Source organism: Culex quinquefasciatus, chromosome 2 (assembly GCF_015732765.1).
Source record: "Culex quinquefasciatus strain JHB chromosome 2, VPISU_Cqui_1.0_pri_paternal, whole genome shotgun sequence".
Classification (NCBI taxonomy): Eukaryota; Metazoa; Arthropoda; class Insecta; order Diptera; family Culicidae; genus Culex; species Culex quinquefasciatus.
The window spans coordinates 17,898,239-17,921,842 of NC_051862.1; the positions used below are offsets into that span (position 1 = coordinate 17,898,239).

General features: G+C 36.7%; 1 protein-coding gene across 1 annotated transcript; it reads left to right on the forward strand.

Moving 5' to 3' along the window:
• The first annotated feature begins 495 nt into the window (after positions 1–495).
• Positions 496–16,045, forward strand: LOC6047173 (protein pangolin, isoforms A/H/I/S). The gene is made up of 3 exons (XM_038257106.1): positions 496–1,601; positions 6,291–8,240; positions 14,953–16,045. The coding sequence occupies exons 2-3, from the start codon at positions 6,964–6,966 to the stop codon at positions 15,047–15,049; spliced, it is 1,374 nt and encodes a 457-aa protein (XP_038113034.1). The 5' UTR covers positions 496–1,601; positions 6,291–6,963; the 3' UTR covers positions 15,050–16,045.
• Positions 16,046–23,604: the final 7,559 nt, after the last annotated feature.

Sequence of the window (23,604 nt, forward strand, 5' to 3'; positions counted from 1 at the left end):
TTTGAAGGAAAAAAATAAATAAAAATCGTATTAAATTCATCAACATCAACTAGTATTAAGATGGTTCGAGAGGGAGGATAAACCAATAACTTTTCGATTTCAAAGTAAATGTTTTCAAAATTGTCAAGCTTTCCTTAAATTTTAGAGAAATTTTTATTGAATCTTCAGATAAATATCGCCCTTTACTCAAAATGCAACTGCCATTTCAAATCCACATAAAACCCTATGCAACCAGCACTCACCGTCCATTTTGAACCAAAGCCGAAACCACCCCACGAAGCATGCTCAACGCAACACACAACACAACACAACATCAATCCCAAAACCACCCCTCGACGCCGCCGCCGCCGGTCGTTGCCCAAAACGACGCCCACTGTCAGTCGCGCGACGCCCATATCGGTTTGCGCCTCGGCTGCGCGTGACACAACTCACGAAGGAGAAAAACGACGACGAAGAGGAAGAGAAAGGCAGCAGCAGAAAACAGCAAAAGTCGGCCTGCTTTGCCTTGCCGTGGTGTGTTGATTTTCACGCACTCTTCACTTTTCCGTCGGTCGTCTCGCAGGTTCGTGGTGCGCGCCCGTGTCTGTCGGTCCCGAGAGAGAGCAAAAAGAAAACTCGGGGGGAAAACCTCGCGTACAAGTCGCGTTTTTTCCGAGCGGATATTTTGACGACCGGATTTTTGTGTTGTGCGGATTTTTGCAAAGTGATACGCCGTACGCGGAGAGAGAGGGGAAGGCGTGCGTGAAAATCGTGAACAAAATTTCGCTTGTTGCGTGAATAATAGTTTTCCTGGAGGAAATTCAAGGGATAAAGGATTTCCACGGGTTGGTCCTGGTGGCCTCGCGCGTGAAGGGCTTTTCCTTCGGCGGAAAGAAAGAAAAGTGCTTCTCGACGAAAACGGGGCTACTGCGACTGGTGTGTTAGTGTGCGGGATTTCCGGAACAAGTTCTGGAAGAAAAAGTCCCGGATCCCGGGTGACAGTTCTCGGAAGAGTGCTAGAAGTCGCTCGTCAAGTCGTTCGTCTTTTTTGCGCTGATTCTGGCCGCCGTGTGTCGTGTAGACAAAACCACAAAATCCGAAAGGAAAACACACAACAACCATCGTACACACACAAAAAAAAACGCGAACGGAAGTTATTTTTAGAACCGCATCTCTTCTCTTCTTGGCCGCGGCCATCTCGCGCCGTGTGTCATGGCCTGCCGGGACGACGACTGCTTGGAGCAGCAGCAGCGATTCCGCTGAAAAACTCCAAAGGAAAACGCACCGCCTGCCGCCTCAACATTTGTTGGTTGGTGCGTACACGCGTGTGTTTGTGTGTGTGCGCCCTATGGAATAGACATATTTTATCACCTTCCCTATTGCACATACACACGGGGTTAGGCTGTCTCTGTTGCTCTCGTTAGAGTGAGGGGCCCTGCGAGTGTGGACGTCGAAAGGGATTACACGACGCCGCCGCCGACAACATCATCATCATCACAAAGGAAGCCGCACGCCGCGCGACGACGAACTGGACAGCAAGGCATGCTGCAGTAAAGTGACGTCAGCGGAGTTCGCGTTGTAATAGGAGTTGTGCGAGAGCGGGTCAAGTGATTGTTGGCCAGGTGAGGAGATTTTTTTCGTAATAAAATTCTTTGCTTACATCGTTTGTTTACAATCATATATTTTTATCAATTTATAACTTAAAAAATTTCTTATTCATCTTCAGTTGTTTTCAAATCGAATAAACATTTACAAATGGTATATTTAAATGCCTGAAATATAGTTTGAATCCCTCAAGAGCATGTTTTTTTAAGGAATAGGGATAATATACCCATTTTAATCACTCTGAGCCGTTCGACCAATTCTCATCAGTTTTGCCGTTTTCTGCTATTAAATCAACATTTACAGATGTATCAAAAAAGGAGAGTTGCTTGCTCACTTTTATCTGAGCTATTTATTACTTTGGAACAGGCAAAAACACTTTATGAAAGCTGTAATTCATGATCAAAGTGCTGATAGGCCGATAATAGAAATAGGCTGAAAAAGGGTATAGTTCCCCTACATTTTTCTGCGATCATAACGTCAATAAACACAAAAAATGATAAAATATATCTCGCTTATTTTTCAAAAGGTCATATGTACATAGGAAACCCTTGGTGCATTAGTTGTTTTTAAAAAGAAATCTAGAAATTTCGTTTCAATTCATATTTTCACTGTCCGTATTTTGTTGGGTAATTCACGTATGTTTGGTTGGTATAGGAATCGGTTCTATTTCCATCCAATTTGTTGATTTTCTCTGTTTTAACAACTTATTTTGCAAAACTTTCGATTGAACCCTGGCAACTCACTTCTTGTTGAGCTTATTGATGTGTAAAGCATTTTGTGACACTTTTTGTTTTGCAATTTCAAAAATTAAACTTGAAATTTAGTTTTTATGAATTGGCCACAAACTCCAATATTTAAAAAAAATATATATTTTAAACTTTTTCCTATTTTCGGAATATTTTTCACATTTATACAATCCAACCCCGCCTCTAGACGGGCATAGATCTAAAAATTCGCCAAAAATCAATTTTTAAACAATTTTTCCTTTTTTAAAGCATTTGATAAAAGGACTCTTGAAAGTACTTTGCCAATGTTTTTTTAATGTCATTTTTTCTGAGGTCAACTTTGGCTATGTTTTTCACTTACATTTCCTATATTTTATGTTAACCCACCGGAGGTCGTGTACGTGTACTTTGTACACATTTTGTAAGGGCACTTGTAAGAAAGGCGAAAACACGCGACTTCCCGAAGGTTAAAATAAGCATGCAGTAATTGTTGTACTGCCCACCATTGAAAAAACGGCTAATATCCACTTTTGGCAAAAACGAGATATTAGCACCAGGTGGTAGAGGATGTTCCAACGCATCTCCTGGAACTTGAATTTCACTGAAATAGTGTTTAGACTTGGCTGCCGATGCGAAAAACCAAACGGCTAATATGCCACTCTTATGGGAAATTGCCTTGACGGAGATTTTGTGACAAACACTAAAACGCGTTTTTCTCGGAATACTTGATTTGGCATAATAGCCGAATTTTCAATTATGGGCAGTGTAGTATATCAGACTAAGACTTTACGCATTTTTTTAGATTAAAAAAAATTAAAAATAGACTGTGAAAACATAAAAAAATACTAGTTAGGTAAAGATAATGATTGGTAGAAGAAGTTGGAATAAGTAAAATATTATCAAAAACAAACCAAGACTAAACAAAATAAATGCAAATAATAATACATAAAATTAAACAAGAAAAACATAAAACAAAAAAAGTAAAAAATTTGTAAAACAATAGTTGCTCAAACTGACTTCTTAAACACGGAAAATATTATTTTTCTGAAAAAAATTAAGCGTTAGAAGGTTGTCATGTTGAAAATGCATTCAAAAACAGTTTGGGAATTATATTATAAAGAAAGTAATTCAAAACCCAGGCCAAAGACCCTAAACAATTTTTCTACATTGACATAGTCAAATAAAACGCCATCTAACCCAAAATTTTCTTAAAATATTAAAGTTTGCTTACTAGTTCTCTCAAAGATATTTTTTTAGGAGTGACGTTTTTTTTCATCAAAAATTAAAAATAGTTTTAAAGCCGCTACCATTTACCGTTACTCAAAAAGTAAAAAAAGACATGTCATATTTTGGGAAATTCAATCATTTTTTCAAATCTGCAATAACCCAAAAGGTTCAGAACAAAATACACAATTTCAAAAGGACACGTTTTTGGTACTTTTGCAGTTAGTTTTTAGACTGTATCAATGTTCTACAATGTTGTAGAGCAAAAATAACATAAAAATATGTTTATACATACATACGTAAGCATTCATCTAGAGTTTTTATTTTTAATAGTTTTTCAAAAGGGTATGATTTTGACTAGTTTTGAGCAGTTTTTCGAAGGTTTTCCTACAAAACTCAACCATTTGCATTCAAAAGTATTTTTCTGAAAGTTTAGCAAATTTGCGAGGAAATCAAAAATGTATTACGAATGATTCATTTTTTGACATTGAAAATTGCACCATTAGTTTGTACGGTATTTGGAAATTGAATAATGTTTGGGTGACGCTTAAAAAACTTCAATTTTATTGTTTAATTTTTAGATTAGATTTTTTAATATCTCAGGAACATAAGTCCAGTCATTAAATTCAAATTAAAACAAAATTGATATTTTTCATAAAATTAATATCTCTTAAAAAATGTATAACTCAGTGCCAAACTTTTTGCCCATACTTTTATGTGGCTCAATAGATGCCTTTTTTGATTCCCTACAATAAATTGACAAATTTCCAAATTCTTTAAATATGGATTTTGAGAAAAAAAAAATATTATTAGACATGTGTAAACAATTTTTGTCACTTTTTTTTTCTGCTAAACAGTCCTAACCAATACCAACAAACGGTTTGATTTTCACACCAACTTCCTGCTTTTCGTTCAATGTTCAATGTCCCATTTAATATTAGTATTTAGTCTGCCAAGGCGGTATAATTGTCTTTATTCTTATGTTAAGATTGAAGCTGGTCCAGAGGCGGAATTGCAGAATAAAAAAAAACTATAAATTTCGCAAAAATAGGGATTTTCTTAGGCATTATAGGTTATTTTTTTTATTAGCTTTACAAATAATTCTAATGGGTTTTAAGAAAACAGTTTTTCAGTATTTTTGTCAGTTTCCGATAGTTTATGTTGGAAATAGGAGAAAAGATCACCTAAACATTGTCGAATAAATTGTTTGACTGATCCTCGCCCTTTTTTGCTTCGAGTTACATTTTTCAGATGTTCGTATAATTTAGAATTGGAGAGAAACCTCTTTTTACGCGGAGGCGTTACAATTTTGTTTCGTCAATTTCTCTTAAACCATAAAATATGTTTAGCAAGCTTCAAAAAGCGTTTTGTAGATCCGAACAAAACCTACAAATTGCACTTAAAAGATTGCAAAAATGTTGCGTAGTTTCAGAGAAATCGTTAAAATATAAAAACGTAACGCATCGCGTAAAAAGAGGTTTCTCTGTATTGTAACTAATGGGTTGTAGAAATTACATACAGGGCTTTTGTTCAAATTTGCGACATGGCAAGCAGTGAGTTGTGATTTTAATATTGAGATACTATCAACTTAATTTAAATTGTATTTTCCAATAATGTCCCAATCTCTTTTTATTTCTTCTCTTGTTTTTTGTTTTTTTTCCCCAAGGCTTCCTCTACATCTGCATTCATTATCTTTGATCCGATTTGTGTATTTAGAATTTCTTCAAACTTGTTTTTTGCCATGCTCACTTGGAAATGAATTTACCAAATTCAACATGAATTTGCTTGTATGTACTAAACATTATTGGGATGTGAGTCGTGGTAAAAATTGGCCCAAAATGGTAAAAGTCAGGTGAACGTTGTAAAACAAGTTTTACCAACAACCCTTTCAATTGAAAATTAAATTAAACAAACAGCATCTAACTCCATCGTTCCTCTAATGTTGACATATCGGCACTTTGTTGTTCAATTATAGCTCATAAAAAGAGTTTTAAACTGAAATCGAGTGATAAATAGCCCAATTGGAAGTGAGCAAGCAAAATGTTATCATCAGTTTTACAAAATAAGTCGTTTAAATAGTTAAAAATATCCAATTGGATGGAGTTAGGAGCGAGTGCTTAACATGCTTAACATACGAGAATTTCCTGAATCGATTATTTTTCTGGATCTTTGTTGCAATGGTTGAAACAACATTTTGGGTCGTTTCCTAATTAAAATGTTTTAATTGAAAAATTGTTATTTAGTTATGTAAAAATCAAGCCCGATTTTTCTGTTACATTCTTATTGGAATTTCTGGTACGGGATCCAAACTGTTAAAATAGCTTTAAACCCAAACATAAATTTTATGTAAATTTAATATTATAACTTATACCTTTGATCCAGATTCAGAACATCAGATTTTTTTTATAGGAAATGACCTGATGACCACGTGCCGCGAGTTTTGTACACGGAGAAAATTAAGTTCCGAAAATCCTGATCAAGCGTTCATGAAATTCGAAACTACGAACTAAGTGTTCAAAATCACGATTTTGGGAACTGACTTTTCTCCGTGTAGGGTCCCAATAGGCTATAACGTAACTTTGCAATGGAGACGCTTGGTTTTGAAACCCGTGGGCGTGGAGATACTCAGTACGTTATGTGCACTTGTAATACCACGCGTTCGAAGAAAAAAAATACAATTTCGAATTTCAGAAAATTTCTGTGTTCTGCCTTCAAATAATTTAATATTCATCCCTTCTTCTTTCTCTCACCTTCCAGCCTCATCGCCGCTAGGATTAATCCTTGAAACAATACAAAAGGCAACTTGCCACCGTGAAAATGTCTGACTTTCCCACCGTCACCATCACTATCATCCGGGGCAAAAGAAAGTAGTGTGACTCTGCAGCGGGCACACCTGCGAGATATGCCATAGCTGTGAAGAAGGAACCAGTTGGGGAAGGAAGGAAAAAAAAAGGTGCAATACACGGTAACCAAGTTCTAGTCACACCATCGCTGCTGCAGCAAAGATATATAAATGTACACAGAAGAAAAATGTTTATTTAGTTTCTAAGAGAATACACACAGAAAATCTCCGACGATCGACGCTCGACGTCTTCGGCAAGTAGAAAATAAAAGGGATAAGGAAAAGTGCATGTGCTCCACTTCCAGGGCCCTGGCCGGCCTCGACAGAGTGTCACTGTGTGTGTGTAGGTCTGTGGGGGTGGGTGATTTGTGCCATAGTGTGCCATAAATAATAGAGAGAGTGTTGCAGAATTTTCTTCGGTTGGAGAAGGGAATATTTTAGTGTCTGTGAAGAGTGGATTTGGAAAATCGGTGGAAAACGCGGGATCGATGTGTGGGGCGAGGGAGTTGGAGTAGTGGATTAATTTATGTTTATCAGTAGCTGTCGACATATTTGCGGTGGATCTGTGCTTCAGTGGATGGCCGAAGCATGCCCAACACGAATGAGAATTCGCACTCCGGCTCGACCGGCGACGACCTGGGCAGTACGGATGAGGTGAAAGTGTTCAAGGATGAGGGTGATCGGGAGGACGAGAAGGCCTCGTCGGAGAACCTGCTCGAGGAGAAGTTCAATCTGATTGATCTGACGGAGAGCGCGGAGAACCTGGTGAAGAACTCGCGGCAGGATTTGAGTCCGCCGTTTTCGAGTGCGGGTGGAGGGGGAGGTGGTAGCGGGGGAAGCAGCGCCGGTAAGCTAAACTCTCCGGACCATTCGCCGGGCTTTATGGGATACCTGCCGCCTTATCAGTATTCAAGTGGTACTGCCAGTGCAATACAGGGCTCGATCAGCAAGATGGGCCTGTCGCAGTTCTTCTGCAACGAAGATCCTCTTTCCAACCCACCGCCCGCCCACTGTGGCATCATTCCTTACCAGCTGGACTCGAAAGCGCTCGGGCTGTCCGCCCGGCAATCCCTCTATTCTTTCTCCACCAGCCAGTACCCGTACCCAATCCTGTCCTCGAACATGCTACCCGTTCCTCCCTCGTGGCACACGCCCTCGATGTACTCGACGGCGCCCAGCAGCTTCCGAAATTCCTACCCATCATCGCTGCAAATCTACACCACCCTAGCCAGTGACCTCTACTCGCGCTACCAGCAATCCTCCTCCCTGCTCAACTCGGTCCACCCGGCCCACCAGGTGCTCAGTCAGGTGAAACAGGAAGTGGCCTCGCACGACGCCCTGTCCCACAACTACAGCGTCCGGCAAGCCCATCACCACCACCTCCAAAGTCACCAATCCAGCAGCAGCAAATCCACCGACCTGCCCCAAGAGCTCACGCTGAACCGGGGCTACGGCCGACCCGCCACGGGCAGCAGTGCCGGAAGCAGCAGCGGAGGCTCGGCGGCCAGCAGTGGGGGCGGCGGAACCAAGAAGAAACTGACCAGCGCCCAGCAAGCGAACCTTAAACCACATATCAAAAAGCCCCTGAACGCGTTCATGCTGTACATGAAGGAGATGCGCGCCAAGGTCGTCGCCGAGTGCACCCTCAAAGAGTCGGCCGCCATCAACCAGATCCTCGGCCGGAAGTGGCACTCGCTGACGCGCGAGGAACAGAGCGTCTACTACGACAAGGCCCGTCAGGAGCGCCAGCTGCACATGGAGATGTACCCCGGCTGGACGGCGCGGGACAACTACGGTTACGGTTCCAAGAAGAAGCGGAAAGCGAAAAAGAAGGACACCCTCGGCGGGGACGGATCGGCGAGCAGGTGAGTGGCGCAAAAACCCCAACCCACTTCTCATTTCCCGAATGTCTTTTGTGTGTTGCTCCTGTTTTTCATTCATTTTTTTTTTCGTGAATGGAAGAGCATCAAGTGTGATAACGAGTGGGGGAGGAGGGGGGACCTGTTGAGTGTGGCCTCGTATTTTGGCCTGATGTGCACCTCTCACACACGAGTCCAAATTAGCTGATCTGCTCGAAACAATCCCATTGTGTGTCTTTTTTGAAGGACGCTACGGGAGCTGGATGGGAGGAGAGGGCTAATCTGGGGCATGACGTGCCTAACAAGGCCTTGGGTTGAGGAGTACATCTTTTTTTTTGTGTATGTTGTGTCACCTCTTGAAGTGGTTTCCTTGGGTGAAGTGATGAGACACGAAGAGGAGGTGTATTGTGTCTGTGAGCGGAAGTTGTTACATTGACTGATGAAGAGGCGGTTTGCTTGCAGGGTAGGCCAATGCCCTTTTTGCTAGGGGTATTGTGTTACTGTTTACGGTAAAATTTGTTAACACTTCCTCTTTGTTATAAAAAGTCAGTGTTGAGGATATATGTATCAAAGCTCATAATCTAATTTTAGTGTCTTTAACGATTTTTCTAAATTTTTATCGCTTACCCAAAAATAACCTCCCAAAATCAACTGGTTCACACTGTTGTTCGGATAATTTTGTAAATTTTCAGTATTCGGCATTATCTTGTTCGATTTACATAACTGACTTCAGCATATTTTCCAAAAATTCTTTAATTATGTTAGTTCAGTGAAACCTCTTTTTAGGCGGTGCGTTACGCCAAGGCAGTGCTGTAGAGCTAATAATTTAATTTTGATTTTGATTTTTTGTTACGTTTTTCTAATTTGTCGATTTCTCTGGAACGACGCAACATTTTCGCAATCTTTTAAAAGCAATTTGTAGGTTTTGTTCAGATCGTCAAAACGCTTTTTGAAGCTTTCAAAAATATTGTTTTTATTCTATGACTATTAGGGTGGCTTGAAGTTGTATGGGAAAATTTCAAAATGGACTAATTCAATCAGAACAGGCATTTTCCGGTCCCATTTGGGCCCCCAAACAACCCCCCCAAATTTGGGAGCGATTGGATTCGACCCGGCTTTCCGCAAAGCGATTCAAATTTGTATGGAAATTTGTATGGGAAAACCCTCTTTTTTACATTTTGATTTTTATAATTTTCATTTTTTACGCAATTTAAAAACTAACACCGTAGAAGTATAGTCCTGAATGTCCTCTAAAACTTTCCCCAAGAGAGTATGGTCCTATCTTGCTTCTGGAAAAAGATACAGAGTTTTTAAAAGAGGCATTTCAAAATAATTGCTGAAAATTATATTTCTTGCCAACACTGCCAGTACTTCGGTAGATATTTCGAAATCTTATTTTTTAACGTAATAAGGAAGCAATCTAGCAAAATGGTGTCTTAGGAAAAGTTGTTGTACATGAATGTGGCTTTTATTTAAAATTATTGACATGCAGGGTGACACACCTACAGGGTGTCAACCAAGCCCTAACTTCTACTGGTGACCTTTAAAGCGTTGGTGTCTTAGGAAAAGTTGTTAAGCTACTTATTCCAAGAAAATTTGACATGGTTGGAAGACAGGGTGGCACATCTACAGGGTGTTAACCCATTTCTAGCTTCTATTTAAGACCTTTTTGATCACTGTAAAGTGGGCGAAAAAGAGTCAAACAAAATCAAATTATTCGCTCTACAGCATTGCCTTGGCGTTCTCGATTGCGAGATTCCTACTCGAAACTAGGTGTCCGAAGGCTTGATTGTTGAGGCAATTGCAAACCTCTTTTTACACCTTAGCTTCCATCCATCCCGGGATTCGAACTGACGACCTTTGGATTGTTAGTCCAACTGCCTACCAGCGACTCCACCGAGGCAGGACCCAGGGAGACGACTCCTACACCTGGACTGAGCTAACGACCTAACCTTTAGGTTAGTCCGGGGCCAACATTTACTTCCCGTCGGAAGGCGTGATCAGACAAATCTCGTCTCGAAAAATGCCACCGGGACCGTCTGGGATCGAACCCAGGCCGACTGGGTGAGAGGCAATCACGCTTACCCCTACATCACGGTCCCGGCCAAAGAGAAGAGTACAAATCGCAAATTAGGCCTGCCACTCTCCGATCAGCTGTATTTTTTCTGTAAATTGTTCTATAAAATGAAAGGAAGCTGAATAATGGAATTTATTCTGTAAAAATGTTTTGGATATTGGAGCAATCTCTAAAATCAGCCGATTTCGACCATTTTTATTTGGCTCAAACTTTGTGGAGGCCTTCTCTATCACCAAAGAAGCCATTTTGTGTTATTGGTTCACCCATACATTTTTGGCAGCTGCTCATGCATAAATGGTACGTAAATATTTAAAAAAAATCTGTAACTTATCATGATTTTTTTTTATTGATTTGGTGTCTTTGCCCAAGTTGCTCATTTTTTAAGCCATTCAGAAGTTTGGAGTTTGAAAATTGTTCCGATGATTTTTGTTTTTTTTAAATAGTGATTTTTGTAAAAAAAAATCATGCGCAATCGATTCCCCAGGAAATTTTATGTGAAAAACTGACTTTTGACGAATTTTTGCTAAGCCTCCTTTTGCGTGGCAGACATAATTTACGATTTGTACCCTTTTTCGCCCACTTTACAGTGATCAAAAAGGTCTTAAATAGAAGCTAGAAATGGGTTAACACCCTGTAGATGTGCCACCCTGTCTTCCAACCATGTCAAATTTTCTTGGAATAAGTAGCTTAACAACTTTTCCTAAGACACCAACGCTTTAAAAGGTCACCAGTAGAAGTTAGGGCTTGGTTGACACCCTGTAGGTGTGTCACCCTGCATGTCAATAATTTTAAATAAAAGCCACATTCATGTACAACAACTTTTCCTAAGACACCATTTTGCTAGATTGCTTCCTTATTACGTTAAAAAATAAGATTTCGAAATATCTACCGAAGTACTGGCAGTGTTGGCAAGAAATATAATTTTCAGCAATTATTTTGAAATGCCTCTTTTAAAAACTCTGTATCTTTTTCCAGAAGCAAGATAGGACCATACTCTCTTGGGGAAAGTTTTAGAGGACATTCAGGACTATACTTCTACGGTGTTAGTTTTTAAATTGCGTGAAAAATGAAAATTATAAAAATCAAAATGTAAAAAAGAGGGTTTTCCCATACAAATTTCCATACAAATTTGAATCGCTTTGCGGAAAGCCGGGTCGAATCCAATCGCTCCCAAATTTTGGGGGGTTGTTTGGGGGCCCAAATGGGACCGGAAAATGCCTGTTCTGTAAAATCGATCATGTCGAGCCACCCTAATGACTATCTTGTATATTTTTGGGGTCTTTGGGACTTCCCAAGTAACATTTTGTTCCAGGAGTTCTACAAGAGCTCTTCAAGATATCTACAGCATAGCAGTTTGGATCATCGCGGTAGGATAAAATTCTCTTCAAAACTTCTTCAGGAGTTTGGAAGAGTACTTGAAGAAAGTTTTGTCCTACCGCGGTCCAAACTGCTATGCTGTAGCTATCTTGAAAAGCTCTTGTAGAACTCCTGGAAAAAAATGTTTCTTGGGTTATTAAGAACATTAAAAAACGCGTATTTTGACGAAAAAACGAAGTCGCTGGCCCTTCTTGTTAAAAGTTAGAGCAATTTTACGGTTTCAAAATGGCCCTTATCATTTTGTAAATCTTTTTTGGATGGAAACAAAAACATCTTTTTAGTTGCACTTGCAAGCTTAAAACTTCTTTTTTATAATTATGTAAAAATCTCTGGAGGTTTTTTTCGATGACTCAAATTAAAATTATGTAAATATAGTCATTTTAAGATATTTCTACCAAGAAAAATTTAAGTTTTATATAAAAAAAAATCAAAACGTTATTCATTGTAGTTACCAAAATTTAGCTTGAATATAGTTTTGAAACCTCCCGGACATCAAATATTAGGATAATATTGCAGAAATCAAACAAATTTACGTATTTGCCTAATTAAAATAACACATTATACAAGTGTAATATGCAAAATAGAACAACACTATGAAATTTAATTTACCTTTCCACCAAAAAAGATACAATCATTTGAAAAGGGATTTTTTGAAACCGTTAAATCGCTCTAATTTTTTAATAAAAAGAGCTAGCTACTTTCGTTTTTGAATAGTCTAAATATGTCCCGACACCAAAATTGCCAAAAATAGTACTAGAAGTTCTAGAATAAAAACACATTTTGAAGGGTCTGGCAATCGTCATTCTGTCTTAAAATTTTAGCGCTTGTTCACTGCGAATTTATGAGTTGTTTCATTTATGATTTTTATCTAAATCGTTCTATTAAAATTTTAATTCAAGCAGATGTTATGTTAAGTACTTAAAAAGTACCTTGATAAACATAAAAAATTTAGCAATCTTAAGTACTGAATCTAAAATTCTTTACAAAAAATAGTTCTCCCTTTTTCTGTCTGCATAAAATTCAATGCTTTTTCAAAAATGCCATAAACAAATTGTTCAAAAATTATGTTTATTTTTTTTAGTAGATATGTGTTTACCATAAATTAAATAAAATAAACTCACAAAGCAACAACAAAATTCTCTTGAAAATACTTTATATCTTTCATAACATCATGTGTTGACAAATTCTTTGTCCTTGAGCGCTTTTCTTATTGACCTCTATTAAAAATTACACAGCTAAAAGAGTAGTAATCCAGCTGCGTTAAAAGACCTGGGAGTAAAATAAATATTGCATTATTTTATGCAATTTTATGTGATTTTACACCCTGAAATATGTAGCACATCAGTATGGGAAACCTATATGCGTTTATCCTTACAGCTTTTCATCGGTCTGATGGCCGAGTGGGCTTAGGCGCCAGTCCTTACTGTTGGTGCTGGGTTTGAATCCCGTGGGTTGCAACTTTTTTTTGTGTTTGCAAAAAATGTACATCAAAATCAAAATCAAATTATTCGCTCTACAGCATTGCCTTGGCGTTCTCGATTGCGAGATTCCTACTCGAAACTAAGTGTCCGAAGGCTTGATTGTTGAGGCAATTGCAAACCTCTTTTTACACCTTAGCTTCTATCCATCCCGGGATTCGAACTGACGACCTTTGGATTATTAGTCCAACTGCCTACCAGCGACTCCACCGAGATAGGACCCAGGGAGACGTATCCCACACCTGAACTGAGCTAACGACCTAACCTTTTTAGGTTAGTCCGGGGCCAACATTTACTTCCCGTCCGACGGAAGGCGTGATCAGGCAAATCTCGTCTCGAAAAATGCCACCGGGACCGTCTGGGATCGAACCCAGGCCGACTGGGTGAGGGGCAACCACGCTTACCCCTACACCACGGTCCCGGCTAAAAAAAATGTACATGTAGTATGTAATATTAAGTGTTTATTTTGAAGAAGGTGATGTGCATGCTTTTGCATGCGATTTTACCATCGGATTTTTTGCTGTGTAGTTTGAAAAATAAAATTATTATAAATGGATAATTCTCCGTCAACTCACACAGCAGTTGCTCTGACCCATCTCTATTTGTGTGATACTTTGTCCTGTAGGGTATATTTTGTTCCTAATCACGAATCCGAGCTCAATTGTTTGATATCTCGTGACGGAGGGACGGTACGACCCCTTCCGTTTTTGAACATTCGAAAATGACGGGTTTTCAATAATTTGCAGCCTGAAATGGTGTTGATTTGGAAATTTGATGTCAAAAGGACTTTTATGTAAAATTGGACGCCAGATTTGATGGCGTACTCACAATTCTAAAAAAAACGTATTTTTCAACAAAAAATACAAAAATGGTTTCAAAAATTCTGGCAAATTTTGTTACTGCAATAACCCAAAAGGGTCATTTTTCATTTAGATCATTTTGTTTTATTTTAAAATTTCGTGTTTTTCATAACCCTGCATTTTTTTTGGAGTTTAAAAATGTTCTACAGAATTATACAGCAGACAATTACAAAAAAAATTATGGATAAAAATATTGGATTTGCTTGTAACCATCACGAGTTATCGCGATTCAACAAAAAAATAAAATAAATAAAAGATGCTTTTTTTGTTTGTCTTTATTTTTCGTTCGTGTCTGTCACGAGTGACCTGAACGGCCAAGATCAACGTTGAAAAAATGACCTTTCTGGGTTATTGCAGATTCGAAAAGTATTAAATTCCGCATAAAATGACATTTGCCAAATATGTTTACAACGACAAATGACAGAATTTTTGAAACTATTTTTGTAATTTTATCGATGAAAAGTATGTTTTTCCGGATTTGTGATCAAATCGGGCATTCAATTTTACATAAAAGTCTCATTGACATCAAATTTTCACCTCATCAACATTTCAGGCTGCACATTTTTGAAAAACATGTCTTTTTTCGAATGTTAAAAAAACGGAAGGGAACCTCGGACTCGTGATCAGGGACAATAATTGCCCCTTTGGACAAAATTTCACGCAAATCAAATTCACCTTATTTGATATTCTTAACTTTAAGAATTAATCAATCTCAATTACTACAAAATTGGGCTTCTTTCGTAATTTAGCTTAATCCTTGTTGGGAATTCATACCATAAAATACTATCTCCATTTTTTATCGAGCAGGTTCTTCTTTAGTTATTTCCCCAACTCGTTATCACACTCACAACAAATGCTCTTCTATGTTTTCAAAAACCTACTTCTGACAATCGATTTTTTTCCACCCAAAAACCCCCCTCTCACAGGCGAAAGAAAATCTGTATACGAACCGACGAGGCCGACAACTACGACGGGACTCGCATGTCGGATGAGTTTATGGGCAGTTACGGTACCGTCGTGTAATGAAGCGCGTAAACTACCAACAACAGCAACCAAAACAAAACCAAAAACCTGTGCAACAGATCCCACACGCCTACCAGAAGACTTGAAAAAACACAAAACAGCGGACATCAACCAAAAACATTTAAAGCAACAAAAAAGGAAATCATGTATACCACGGCGGCCAATCTCAACAAAACCCAAATTTGTTACTATAATTTTAGCTAATTTATTGAAGCAAAAGTCGTGCGAATTTAAAAAATAGTGTTGTCGAGGGGAAGTTTATCCGAAAAAAACGTATACATTTCTGTTGTAAGAAATAATCGCAAAAAAAAACAAACTGCTGGACCGAAACACTTGATTTTTCCTCGATGAGAGAAAAGTTGTTCGTACTTAACCTTACTGTATACACGTTAAAAACAAACACAAAATCGCGCATTATCTGTACTCGTTTAGGCCGTACTATACCAAACCAAGTTCTATATTATTGCTAATTGAATGGGAAAAGCTGCAACCAAAACAAAAAAAAAACACAAAAAAGTAACACAAACTTGAGAGGACTTTTCTCGGGTGCTGAGAGCGAGGAAAAGGTGACGAAATACTTAGTAGGTAATAAACAAAAAGATAACAATCTGTGGTGTTTTTAAAGGTAATTTAAAACGAGCGAAGCATGGTGGGAGGTTAAGCGGAAGATATGAGGAAAAATATACGAGAATGATAAGAATGAGTACCGCAAGTCTTTATGAGGATAAGGCGAAAACAAAAAAAAAGTATATTAGAGATAGGTATATTAGATATTTAGAGGGCAACCATTTAACTAAAGTGTAAGTAAGTGTTTAGTAGTAGTAATTTTTGGGGGACGGACGAAGGAGGAAGTGTGAGAAAAAGAAGTGGGAATGGGAAGCACAGCAATAATGGAGTGTCATATTCGAGGTTATGAAAATGATAATTATTGTTACAAAGGAGGATTATGAGAGAAGAAACAGGGAATGAAACAAAGAAGAAGCAGCAAAAAAAAAACACTGACTAAGAAGGGCCAGGTTTTGAATGGCAATTCGTTTCCGCTGAAACAATCAGGATCTCTTTTGAGGCGAAGCGTAAAAATCGCAAATGAGAGCAGAGGGAAAAAGAAACTGACAAAATCACGAGGGGTGGGAAGTAATTTATTTGACTTAATTTTTACGTTCTCAAAAAAGAAGAAGAAAAAAAAAACAACGGGGGAAGTTTATAATCTTCCTTCACCAAAACGAGCTTATAGGAAAATTATGGTACTACTTGAGCGGAAATGAATTGTTATTTTATCACTCTCGAGACGCATTAGACTTAGGAGGACATGTAATTTGGTTCGAGCTCGAGCTGAGTCGTTCGGCTTGGAGCCTCCCACACAAAACGCTGCTGCTGTTCGAGGGTCGTCGTCGTCGTTGCCATCGCCGCGTCACGTCATTAGGGGGAAAAAGGGCGCGCGCGCGCTCATTTTACTGCCGAATCGTCGCCGTCGTTAAAGGGAATACTTGATACGGGGCGGAAAATGATCCCGGCTTGATTGAGATGTCGAGCGGAAATCGAATCTTTTAAGCCGAGAAGTGAGCACAATGGGTTGGGGAGTACGGTATGGAGGGTTTTGGGAATTGGAATATGTGTTTTTTCCCTCATTACAGCTTTGAAATTGATGAGGGAGGCAAATCTTTAAATTAGAAAATGTTTAAGGCACTTGAAATGATAATTCCTTAGCAATCTGTTACGAACTGATTTGTGTTATTAATATTCAATCGGTTTTAAATATTTAACAAAATCAATAATTTTATATTACATATTCATGTCGAATCATTTTGATACTCGAACTTATCTTACAAACAAAATGAATAAAATGTAATTCAATTTAATTATATAGAAGCAAATCATTGCTATTTAAATTTGGATTTGTTTGACAAGCAGAATATATCTCGGGTTTGTTTTCAGCTGGTCATATACCGAAATAAAAAAAAAAGTACAAAATTTCTATATTCTAGGAATTTAGCCTCCTTTCGTCTAGTAATTTGAAAGGAAAGGAGGCAAAATTTGTAGAATAAAGGAATTATATACTTTTTTTTATTTCAGTGTAGGAACCATTTGTAAAGGAAGACTTTATTGATCGGTTCACGCTTCAGTTTAGTAGAAAAACAACTCAAAAAATGCTTTAGATCATATCCCAGTCTTATCGCCCCTTCAATGATTCAACCTCGAAAGCAACAATTATTTTTGTTTTTGTTAGAGATAAAAACCCCGAAGATCGCAACGATCGACTTCCTTGTCGCGGAAAAAAAACATGTTTTATGCAAAAAAAAGCATCATTTCATAGAACCTTCAGTATAACTAAATATCAATATGTAGACCATTCGACTCAATTCTTATATCCAATTTGAATTCTTTTCGAAAAAAAAGTTTTGAAACATTTCTTAGGGTGGTACCAACCACTTTTTCCTTGAAAATTTCATTTTTTTAATTTCATTTATTGGATTGTTTTGGCAAAAACATCAGTGCAGTAATTAACCTAAGCTGAGATATGAGGTACCTTTCAACAGCTGACTAATTCAAACGGGGTAAGAGTTTACTGGCACATAAGTAAATCTTTCCCAGTTCCTTAGGGGAACACCCTTGAAGAGTATTGGGGCCGGCATTTACAAAGCGGATTCAGTGGCAGTTTTTAACTCAACTAATGTTAACATGTTAAAGTAAATGTTAACATTCCATAGGTCACCTTCCTAAGGTGTCGTTGATAAGGTCCAGCTTGTGACGATGTACTACCTTTCCTTTACTAAGCAATCGAATCCAGAAGAGAAACGATCACCAGTTGTGTTGGTCCGAGCCTGGATTTGAACCCCGATCTACCGCTTACGAGGTGGAAGCGTTACCGCTAGGCTACATGACTCGGTCTGAATCGAGTTTGCCTTTGACAGCTTTTGAATTTGACTCGTTTAAATTAGCTTAAAAAAGCTAATCCGCTAAAATCACCGTCTCCTAGTTTAAAAATTTCTGTGAAATTGGCTGTAAATTTAACCAAAAAATATATTTTGCAGAATTAATTTTGTTCAATCAGCTAGACGTCAAGCCTTAAAAAAAACGTTTTTGAGAGTTTATTCTGATAATTTCAGTTAATTTGATTGCAATTCATCTCTGAAAATATTTTATTTTTCTGTCATTCTTTAGCGACCAAATTGCCTACTTTATATCACCAAACATAGGGGAAAGTGGGGAAAGTGTAACAAGCTAAGGAAATGCTCGTTATAACCCATCAAAAACGTTAAAAAATCTGTCGGATTTTTTTATGATTATCTTAATCCAGGTCTTGACGAAGACTTTGATACAACATGTTTTAAAAAAATCCTGTTTTTTAATGTAAAAAGTTGATTTAAAAAAAAATCATTTTCCGTACGCTCTTCTCATCTAGTGGGGCAAGACGAACAACCCGTTGGGGCATGAGGAACAATGCATGAAACAACATGTTAATTTGCTAACAATTTAACTGTTATCACTTAGATACATCAGATTAGAATGTATTTAAAACGTTTCTTTAATTTTTAGATTCAATAATAATATTTAACTAAAATTTTGATCGTTTTTACGAAAAAAAATATTACTTTGATGAAAAAAAGGAAATTTTCATAATATCACTATATTTTGTATGTACATTTTTTTAAAAAATTGTTTATCAATTTTTAAGTACATTTATGTATTTATTTCCCAATAAAATATATTGTTGCAGCAATTCGTATTTTTTTCCATACTAAAAATCCATATGGTACACTTGCCCCTCCTGAACAAGATTTTTTAAAAGCTCTCAACAAAAATAACCAAAACTTAAATCATACTTTATAATAGGTGCAAGTCATTGGTAGGGACACTACTGATCTAGGAAAAATAGCATTTTGATAAAATGAGTCTTAAAACAAACCCTAAGCCTTATTTTGTACTATCCAAATATTAAAAGAAAACAAAGGTTTTGAAAAAAACATCATTAAATCTTATGCCCCGTGGCGTTTACGTCGTTTTGGCGGTTATGTGGTAGTAGAATCAGCTAATTGCATTGCTAGCAACAACTCTTCATACTGGAAACAATAAAAATTGTAAAAATTACGGCCGTACGAGCGATTGTTCCTCTTGCCCCATATGGTCGTCTTGCCCCACCTTCCCCTATTAGTGTTTGAGTGCTGCCAAACTCTACTTGTCAGCACTTTTATCAGTAGGAAATAATTTTTGACATTATTTTGGATTTTGAAAATATCAAACACACGGACGCCAACTTGCAGCGGCGAAACTAAGCTTTCACTGAAAAGTCCTTTTCAAAAGTGATTTGCTAATTACCATTTTTGACAAATGAATCGCTACACTACCATACCTGCCATACCTGGTAAATGATTAGGGCTAAACATTGGAATTTTACGGCAATTTCACGGTACTCTAGAATCTGCCTAAAATAAACGTAAAAATATGTTATTTTAGCGTGTTTCAGAACAGAAAGGTGTCTAAAAAATGTAGCAGTACTTCAAGATGCCAAATACACAGATTATTTATTTAAAAAAAAAAGTTGTATTGGTAAAATTTTGTAGAATATCTGGCAGTGGAATTTATGATTCAACTAGTATAATTTTACTGAGATTTTAGAAAATTATGCTTCTAAAATATTAGGAAAAAAACTTTTTTCAAAGGTAGAATCAGTTAAAATGTATGATTAAATTTTGATTGATTTAGCAGAGTATTTAAAAAAAAGTTTAGGCAAAACTTTATTGAAAGTATTTTTTTTTATTTATTGATAATTCCAGAAAATTGTAATACATTTTTAAATGATTTGTAAATATGAATTCAAGATGTATTGTATTTTAAACAAATTGAATAAAAAAGCTTCATTTATAACCATTTATTGAAATTATCCCAATTTCTTCACGTCATTTAAAACTTTTTCAAAGTTATTTTATTATGTTTTTTAGATATTTGAATTTAAATAAGTTCAAACATTTTTGAGATTTTATTTTATTGTAATGTTGGATAATGTTTTTTTACGTTCTTTTCGGAATTTGATGAGGTATTTTTTTTCTTGAAATAAACAATTGTTGAATATTCAAATGTACAATACCTTCAATAAATACTTCTAAATCTGCCAAGCATTTTTTCACTTGGAATGTGCTACCAAAATGCTTGTTAAAAACCTTGTGACTTTTTTTATTAAAAAAATCAAAGCCGTAATGCACTGAAAAGCAATTTGTCTATTGATTATTTAAAATTTCGCGGCATCTCACATTATTTGCCAAATTTCACGGTCAGAAGCAAATTTAATAGATTTCACGGCTTTCGCGAAATCGCGAAAAATCACTAGCCCTAGTTATGATCAGCTTACACTAGTCTAGAAGTGGTGATAGACTCAAAATATAAAATTTTATGATTCGATAAAGTCAATAGTTTTCCCAGAACATTTTCGGAAAATCAAATTTTCACGATAGTCTGACAAACGTTTGTTTTGTTTAAAATATGTTTAGGGCAATGCAATTTTATTTTGTAGGGTAAAATGTTCATAACAATCAGGAGGCAAACAAATAATGATTGCTTAAAATTTCACTTCAAAAGGCACAATCGTTTGTAAACAATATAATTTAATATTAATCAAGTGGAGCACTTTTCACCAGCCAGAAATTTTAAATGTTTGGGCCGCAAATTGGAAAAAGTAAATACTTTGTAAAGAAAAAATCGGAATGCATGGATATTTTGCAAAAGATAAACATAAACATTATTGAATCAGTGTATAAAGCATCTTGAGTTACTTTGAACTAAAGCTTCTAAAAAGTGTTTTCATCTGAAATCTAGTAATAAATTACTTAATAGTTTAACTTTAAATAAAGCTCACCTGATAATCTGAAGTCCCCAGAAAAAATACAAAAGGATTTTTAATTTATAAATCCATGATGGTGGACAAAATGGCGGTGGGAAACAGCATTTTTCAATGTTGTCAATAAATTGAATGTAAATTTTGAAACTATTTTTTGAAGATGTTTTGTGTAACTGTTGAAAGTCAAATCATGTTGACTGGAATTTGGAGTTATTTTTACAAATTGTCGTTTTCGACAGATTTTTCAAAAGATCAAATCTCCCACCCAATTCCATTCGAACCCATATCGTCTTTCCTAACCTTCCTAAACTTCCCTTACATAAAAAAAAATAACGAGCGCACCCCACGTAAAATCCCATCTACCTTCGCGGTTCACTCCGACATCCTTAGCGCACGGCGCTGACGTTTCCAGAATCTTTCCCTGTCAGCCGCTCGTCATCTTGGGGCTGCCGCTGGTTTCGGCCTGTCGTCACGTCAGCGTCCCCGTCTCCCTGGGCCAAAGCCGGTTATTAATACCACCTCGTGGGCTCGTCAGGCACAGACGTACACGAAACCAACAACTAAGATGAGAAGGAGCAAGCAACGAAAAAAAAGCCTCGTGAAAATTCCTCCAGCAACCACCACGCTTGAAGGATATAATTTGCTTTAAATCGGATCGAAAATTTCCCACCACCACCACCCCTTCGGGACGGGGTTCTGATGCACAGTTACTAAAAATCTGTTTAAAAGTTGAATCTTCGGGTGTTTTAGCTCGTTTTAACAAAATTTAACATGAATTAGGACACAAAAAGTTTACAAAAAAGTTTACAAGAAATTTTGAACAGTGCACTCCATCCTGAAACTCCCCCCGGAGAGTCGCAAGTGTGCGCTCGCTTTTCCTCCCTATAATTTGAGCACTCGATAATCCTGATAACCTTCAGGAACAGAACAGCACTGCTGCAGAGCATATCGGCGGCGGCGGTCGTCAGCCCAACGAACCGATGCCGGCGTCGACGTCGTGAGCAAAATTCTCTAATTACCGGGAAAAGGGATTTCTTGCGATCATGGTTTTGAGGGTTTGCTTGCTGTTGGGGTGGTTCGTGAGGTGAAGTTTTTTTGTTTGATGAGGGATTTTTCTGAGGCATTATTTTTACGAAACACTCAATTTTGATTCGACTAAAATTGTTTTTTTGCCAATGCAAGCTGCATAAAATTTAAATATCATTTTATTCAAGTTTCTTATCTAAATTTTCCTCAATTTATCATTCTAAAGATATCTTTATAAAACTAATTAAAAATAGGCTGATCGTTGACGTGGTGTAAATCAAATTCCAATTTGATTTCTTAAACGCGATTGAGTAGAATTTGTTGTGCTAAATTCGATACTTGAAAAATCAGCCAAATTTAAACAAAATATGTTTTCACTGTCAAGTTTCGATTCAATTTTACTAAAATCGGAACTTGAAACTTACCGATTTGTTCAGCAGATTTTTTATAAAATCTACCAAATTTGATGAAATGAACCGATTTCAATTTACACAAATTACTTTTGATTTTTTTTACATAGATCTTCAAACGATAATCTTTCGTTATCGATCCGATTTTCGTTTGATCCGATCGCCGATCCGATCGCCGATAATGGACGATAACTCATTTTAAAAACGTTTCTAAAATAGATCAATTAAACCATATCATGTTATATTTTTAATGCTTTAACTAAGAATATAATTTTTTGAAAATCTAGTGAGTTTCAAAGTAAAATATGTACTCAAAATTGTTCAAAAAATACCGTATTTTTTGAAAGTACTCAAATTTTCCTATTTGCAATATGGGTATCAATCGAAGCCAAATTTTGAATGCTGTTTCACTTTGTTAGAGTTTTTTAAATACTATTTTTTTACAAATATTTTTTTTCTAAAATACTCAAATATTTAAAATATGCAATATGGGCATCAAACGAAGCGAAATTTTCTATGCTTTTTTCACTTTATTAGAGATTTTTTGGAAATACTAAAATTTTCACAAAATACCGTATTTTTCGAAAATATAAAATTTTTCTAAATCTGCAATATGGGTCTCAAACGAAGCGAAGTTTGGTAATATAGTTTTTTTTTAAATGTAAAAATATTCCCAAACTTCCGTCTTTTTTTCGAAAATCCTCAAATTTTTAAAATGTGTTCAATATGGGTGTCAAACGACGTGACATATTGTATGCTTTTTTCACTTTATTAGAGTTTTTTTTTTAAATTACAAAAAAATCACAAATTACCTTATTTTTCGAAAAGACTCAAATATTAAAAATGTGCAATATGGGTATCAAACGCACAATACGCTAAAATCATATTTACAGTCATGCTACTTTCAACATTTTTAAAAATATCAATAAATTCATGAAAATATTGTTTTTGTTCTTTTAACGGAACACATCAACCAGACCTTTTGCACTGATATTTGTGTTATAAACATTTAAGTATCTTCAATACTACAGGAACTATCGATAATTTTTTTTCACTGTTTACGACTTAATTTACGACAAAATTTGACAATTTTTACAATCAGATTGTTGCAGAATTGGGTCCGTAAGTTTGACAATTTTGGAACAAGAAGACAACAAATTCCTTGGTTGCTGTGCACCCTTAAATGAAGTGTTGTGTTCCTCTTTGATGTTGGGTTCCAAAATTTTAAATAAGTAAAAATGCACTATTTGATCAAAATTCTAAAACAAACGTTATTCAATGCATCC

What these genes read in the sequence shown, in the direction of transcription:
- LOC6047173 (XM_038257106.1), top strand. Translation starts at nt 6,964, where the DNA reads ATGCCCAACACGAATGAGAATTCGCACTCCGGCTCGACCGGCGACGAC. An exon ending in GGGGACGGATCGGCGAGCAG is followed by an intron (nt 8,241 to 14,952) that starts GTGAGTGGCGCA and finishes CCCCTCTCACAG; the next exon opens with GCGAAAGAAAATCTGTATAC.